Source organism: Lolium rigidum, chromosome 5, assembly GCF_022539505.1.
Source record: "Lolium rigidum isolate FL_2022 chromosome 5, APGP_CSIRO_Lrig_0.1, whole genome shotgun sequence".
NCBI classification, from domain to species: Eukaryota; Viridiplantae; Streptophyta; class Magnoliopsida; order Poales; family Poaceae; genus Lolium; species Lolium rigidum.
The window spans coordinates 157468185-157474524 of NC_061512.1; the positions used below are offsets into that span (position 1 = coordinate 157468185).

General features: G+C 45.3%; 1 protein-coding gene across 2 annotated transcripts; it reads left to right on the plus strand.

The window, feature by feature from the left end:
* Positions 1 to 434: 434 nt before the first annotated feature.
* LOC124653022 (beta-glucosidase 32-like) lies at positions 435 to 3829 on the plus strand. Of its 2 annotated transcripts, XM_047192077.1 has the most exons (13): positions 435 to 704; positions 768 to 831; positions 961 to 1019; positions 1117 to 1192; positions 1273 to 1344; positions 1487 to 1574; positions 1726 to 1981; positions 2066 to 2181; positions 2556 to 2770; positions 2872 to 2894; positions 2993 to 3086; positions 3172 to 3286; positions 3419 to 3829. In XM_047192077.1, exons 1-13 carry the CDS (start codon positions 552 to 554, stop codon positions 3633 to 3635), a joined length of 1548 nt encoding a protein of 515 aa, XP_047048033.1. In that variant the 5' UTR covers positions 435 to 551; the 3' UTR covers positions 3636 to 3829. The 2 variants fall into 2 exon arrangements, with proteins under 2 accessions (XP_047048033.1, XP_047048034.1); XM_047192078.1 differs by lacking the exon at positions 2872 to 2894 and having other exon boundaries at positions 436 to 704; positions 3419 to 3535.
* The last annotated feature ends 2511 nt before the right edge of the window (positions 3830 to 6340 follow it).

Genomic DNA, 6340 nt, shown 5'->3' on the forward strand with positions numbered 1-6340 from the left:
CCAGGGCCGCCGCCCCTGCGCCCAACTCCGCTGGAACGCCGCGTCAACCAGGGTCGCCACGCCGATCCGGCCGGAGCTCCAATCGCCCGAAGGGGAGAGGCCCCTGCCCAACACCGCTCGAGCCGCCCCCGGGAGTGACGCGGGGACGGTTCGTGTACTTCTAACCGATGATTGTTGAACATTTTATTTCATTTATAGAACATATTTCTATCAGGAAAAGTTTCATAGGGTACAAAAGCGATGCGTTATGCATAGAAGAAGAATATATTACATAATGTCGTTGAAGACTATCTTGAAAAATATACTCCGTATAAAAAAAAGCAGAGGTTTGGCCTCCCGTCCCGTCAGGAGGTCGTGCTCGAAGCGGGGCTCTCGAAAGCTGAACGTATGAGTCGATGGTCGACGTAAAGAGGGACAAAGAGAGAGAGAGACACGAGCGGCCAGGAAGAGAGAATCCCTCTTGCTCACTCGGCGACACCACGTCCATGTCCAGCTAGTGAGCCGCCAGCTTCGGCGCCTCGGTAGCAGAACAGAGCAGAGGAGCCACTGTTATGGCGGTGCTCACGCTGGTGATCTTCCGCCTCTCCATCTCGGTCGTCGTCGTCTTTGCCGCCGCCGTCTTAGCACCGAAGCACGCCTCCGCGCTCACCCGCCACGACTTCCCCGATGGGTTCGTCTTGGGCGCAGGCACCTCGGCTTACCAGGTAGTGTCTAGCACATGGTTAATTCTGCATCGTCCGAGGATCTCAATTTCTTGACAACGCCAGGTCGAAGGCGCAGCTGCAGAGGATGGAAGGAAGCCCTCCATCTGGGACACCTTCACCCACCAAGGTCCGTCCAGTACGGGCCATCCACCTCTAGCTGCTTCTTCTGTAGAGCTCGCGCTTCAGCAATTCATACCGGAACCCTTATCTGGGTGGTAAAATTCGAGGTTCTAAAGGTTTCAGTCCGTGGCGACAGGTTACTCGCCTGATGGATCCACAGCAGACGTTTCGGCAGATCAGTACCATCATTACAAGGTAAGGATTGATTTCGCATGGTTAGCTCTGAAATTGTACTCTAAAAAGAACTCTAACACAGAGTGCAAATCAAGAAAATATGTTTCTATGGTTTCAGGAAGATGTAAAGCTTATGCACGACATGGGTCTGGACGCGTACAGATTCTCCATTGCTTGGCCCAGGCTTATTCCAGGTACGAAGGTGTATACAAATACAGGTAGATCGTGCTATCTTTCTGAAGGAAATTCTGACACTTGGTGACGAACCGTGTAGATGGAAGAGGACAGACCAACCCAAAGGGCTTGGAGTACTACAACAATCTGATAGATGAGCTGATACTGCACGGTATATATAGAAATTGATCTGTGAGATATGGCATGTTGATGCACTCCCTTCTTGCTGATGTGAAATTGAAGCAGTGTACAAATAACTGTTTGTTCTCTCAAATACTGACTAACCCAGCTTCTTGTTCTGTCATATTTGGCAGGAATACAGCCTCATGTCACCATCTACCATTTTGATCTTCCTCAGGTCCTGCAGGACGAGTACGGTGGTCTACTTAGCCCCAGATTCATGTAAGTGGCTGAATGCTACGTCAGCACAATGTGTTACAGATCAAATGCTAGCTAGCATCATCGCATCAATCATGACCACGAATCAAAATTCAGAGAATTCACCAGAAGTAATCAATTCTTTACCTATTCTAATTTGTAGCATGCGTTGCAGCGAGGATTACACTGCTTACGCGGGCGTGTGCTTCGAGAGTTTCGGTGACAGGGTGAAGCACTGGGTCACCGTCAACGAGCCAAACATAGAACCCATCGGCGGCTACGACACTGGCTCCCAACCGCCGCGCCGCTGCTCTTACCCATTCGGGACAAACTGCAAGGGAGGAAATTCTTCCACCGAGCCATACATAGTAGCTCACCATCTCCTGCTTGCACACGCTTCAGCAGTGTCCCTGTATAGAGAGAAGTACAAGGTCTCCTCCTTCTCCACACTCAGATACTTTCCACACATGGCAAGACTGTTGGTTCACCAATGATTTCAATCGATCATCCTGTAGGAAACTCAAGGAGGCCAGATAGGAGTCACTCTGCTTGGATGGTGGCATGAGCCTGCTACTGACACAGCAAAGGATGCAGCTGCTGCTATGAGGATGAATGAATTCCATATTGGATGGTAATTAGTTATATTATTGTCACTACTATTGGTATAGGGAAAGTTGTTTATATTCCAGGGACATCTTTTTTACCTTTTGCCTTTACAGTGTAAAAGTTGACGATACAATGTTAGCTGAGATTAGACGAGCTTTACCTAGCTTAAGCATTAGTTTTATTGGGCGTGATGCTAATAACGCAGCTCATCTTTATGCTAAACAACCTAGTTCTGATAGGAGGAGATGCCTGTGGATTAACTATAACCCAGTTTTTCTCGCTAGTACTCTTCGGAGTGACTGTAATCAATAAAGCTCTTGAACCCGCAAAAAAAAGTTCCAAAATATTGAAAGAAAAAACATCATGTGATTTACGGAATAGTATCCTTGTGTGAGATAGGTTTATGCATCCTTTGGTGTACGGAGACTACCCTCCGGTGATGAGGAGAAGGGTGGGCGCTCGATTGCCGGCACTGACGGCGCATGAGTCGGATAAGGTCCGTGGAGCGTTCGACTTCGTTGGCTTCAACCACTATCTCATTATGCGGGTACGATCCATCGAGACCGGTTCCAGCCAGAACCCGGTGGATTACTACGGCGATGCGGCCGTTCAAAGTAAAGATCCCTGAACAAATAGCAGTAGTATATATAAATTGTTGCGAATATATCTGCTGACTTGCCTACCATTATGTTTGGTCTCCTGATCATGCATGTAGATCCTTCGGAAGACATATCCAAGGTATAGGGAAGCATGAAACATATATATGATTGTTTGTTTCATCAGCATATCCAAGGTAGCCATGATGGTCTGACTTGGTCGGTGCAACATTTGTGCAGAGCAAGGTGGAGACTGCTCCATGGTCTCTGAGGAAACTGCTGGAGCACCTGAAATTGAGCTACGGGAACCCTCCGGTGTGGATCCACGAAAATGGTAGGCAGGCAAGGACAAAAAAAAACTAAAATCTGATGTACTGTATCTACAATCTCACTGAATTGTTTTCAATTTCTTGGTTCAGGATACGCAGATGCTGCTGCAGATACTACAGGCATCCTGAGCGAGGCCGACTACGACGACGACGATAGAGCAGAGTTCCTGCAGGATTATGTGGAAGCCCTCTACCTCTCCATACGGTACGTGCAGTGCAGACTGCAGACACGCACCTTCTTTCTTCCCCTGGCATTTCTTGTCCGGAATTTTTCAGGAAATCAGTGGAGCTCGGATGGCTCATCTCATCTTCTCCTATGTCCCGAATGGTGTTGCAGGAACGGATCGGACGCACGGGGATACTTCGTGTGGTCCTTCCTGGACGTGTTCGAGTACCTGTTCGGCTACAGGCTGCGCTTCGGCTTGTGCGGCGTCGACATGAGCGCCCAGGCGAGGACGAGGTACGTCAGGAACTCGGCCCGCTGGTACTCCGGATTCCTCCATGGCGGCAAGCTCCGGCCGGTTGCTCGCTCCCAGAAATCCGACGTCGAATGACACAAGAAAAAAAGACGGTCGCTGGCGTCAACTGGAGTATGTTTCTTGTGTGCACACGGGGAACATTTGTACCGGGTTGTTTGTGTTCTGGGCTCGTAGAAAATACTTGTAGTTGTGGAAAAAAATATTACTTGTACTACTTTTTATGGGGAAAATGATAGGTGTACGTGTGAAGGAAGTACTCTATCGATGTACGATGATATTGGGTTGTGTTTGGTTTCCTGAAAAGGTCCCGAATTCGCCTAACTAGCCTTCTTCCGCTGGGCCAACTTTCCATCTTGGTCATGTATTCCGTTTGTTTGTCACATTGTGTTGCTCTTCGCAACTTATCAACAGATATAATCCTCTTGGGATGAATAGTTTATCGGTATGGTTTTATCATTTAATATGTGTGCATGTTTGTCTGAGGAGGAATTGCTATAACAATGCAATCGTATAATGTTTGGTTGATTGTATCCTATGCACCGCTTGCCATTAGCAGTGAGCTTAACAACAAAGTACACAACCACAGATAGGTTTAATAGGATAGGAATCGACAATCCAATAAAATTACTATATTGATGGTAGTCTTAACTACCAAATAACTGATTGTTACAATTCTATGGAAAGAAAAGGGAAGTTCGTCAATGATGAACAAGGGGGAGTTAATCAAGGAGTTACCATCTTCACGCTCTTCTTCTTTGTTATTATCTTCTTTCTCTTTAGATTCATGTGGTTACATTACCTCAGCTCACCCTATCCTCTTTAACTTCTAATATCATTTTGAAGATATAGTCAGCCGATTGCGAAATGAACTTTTTCTCAATATTCATTTTGTTTCACACGTTCCAAAGCATACAACATAATGCTGCGAGGCAAATCCCAATAATCCTACATAGTCGGCCTGCAAGACCTTGCAAAACCGCCGTTAGGTCTCCAACCCCTACTGGATTCTAGTTGCAGCCCAGAAATTCCTTAACACACACCCACATGAATCTCGCAAGAGCACACTGAAACATAACGTGGTTCGCATGCTCCACCTCCCCAGAGAGAGTGCACTCCCCCAGATTTGTTCACATGAGGGGAGTTTGTTCCTGATCATTTGCCACATGAAGATTTTGATCTTCCTAGGAATATTGGAGTGCCACACATCTTTGAAGTAAACGGTGGTGCAACCATTACAACGATTGCGGTAGATCGAGCTTTAGGAGTAGCACCCCGATGCATTTAGCTTCTAGACCACGTCGTCATCACCCACCTTGAGCCGCATGTGCTCGATATCGTGGGAAAGTGTCCCAGTCAATAACTTCTGCCGTCCCAAAGGCTCTATGAAAGCCCAGAATCTAGCGGAAGTCCACCCTGGCATCGCTGATCTTAACATACGGGCTCACACATACGTGCACACACTCATCCCTATGAACACACACGCACACCTACCTCTATGAGAACCTCCGAGAGACTGCGTTGAAGAAACTGCTCCAGTGGGTCTTGAGATTCATGAAGTTACCGCAGACGCCTCGCTGTCGATGGAAACGTCACCACCCACTAAGAATATTTCGCTTTTATGAGACACTAAAGCGTCAAATCTAGGATTTTAATTCTGGTGGACTTGGGGTGCCATTTCCCTCCTAATCACCCAATCATATGTTGGTTCACTTTCAAGTTTTTGTACTAGTTTGCTTCTTTTGAGCAAGCTACTATATCCTGGGTGCTAAACTGCTAATACCTCTTTTTTAAAATCTCTGACCATCTCTGCCACGCATGTTGTTTCCCTCTACATCAAGGGGGGAGGGGGGAGGGGGGGGGGGAGGGAGGCTGTGTAGTTTATGGACCGGGTCGGTCTCCAGCTTGTCTTGTCATACGCATTTTTCAGTTTGTTCACCTTTAATACTTACGGTTGTGTACATCGTAACTATAGACAGATCACATGTAAGCTATCTTCAATTGATCAATGCTATGCTAACTTTTAAGTTTATAAAATCCAGAAACTCGAAATGGGGGCGGATTTACATGTAACCCTTAATCTAGTTTGAAGCACTAAGAATTTGAATTTCAAAGTTTCAAACAAAATCTGAAACAAAATTTCAAAGGTAGCCAATGATGCATACAATATATGTGCAAAATCTCAATACAAACTACTTTTTTTTCTAGGCTACACCGTCAAATTTGTGTACCCTAGAATACAAAGTAGTTCGTACTAGGGTTTCACAGGTTTGTAGCATACATCCCTACGAAAATTTAATTCGGCTCTCGAGTGCGTATGGTCACTCTACCAAAAAAATCATATTTCGGAATGTCCAAAATTTTTGGCAAGAAATATCAACATATACATCTCCAAAATATGTCAAGTTTCACGAAAAATCAATATTTTTGTGGTCTATGCAAAAAAGAGAAAAATTATCTTGTGAAAAACACTATTTTTAGCACTAAATTTTGTCATTTTACATACGTCACATGATAAGTCGATTTTTTTTGTGAAACGACTTTGTGAGTGCGTAGCACGTGAAGATGTACGTGCGAATTATTTGTTTCAATTTCTTTGAAATTCAAAATGTTTGTAAGATGTATTTTAAAATAAAGGGAACATATGCTCCCATGTTCCAAAACTCCATTCCTGATAATTCAATTCCGCTTCCGGTATGCTCCCTCTATCAAACTCTAGAATTTTAAATTCTAATTTTAAGTGTTTTAAAATGCAACGGTCATCATTTGTGCACTCTGAACAA

Bases quoted from the DNA above. Each gene is read 5' to 3' on its own strand.
- LOC124653022 (XM_047192077.1), top strand. From the start codon at position 552: ATGGCGGTGCTCACGCTGGTGATCTTCCGCCTCTCCATCTCGGTCGTC. The intron at 1,575-1,725 runs GTAAGTGGCTGA...CATGCGTTGCAG, and splicing joins CTACTTAGCCCCAGATTCAT to CGAGGATTACACTGCTTACG. The intron at 2,771-2,871 runs GTAAAGATCCCT...TCATGCATGTAG, and splicing joins CGGCGATGCGGCCGTTCAAA to ATCCTTCGGAAGACATATCC.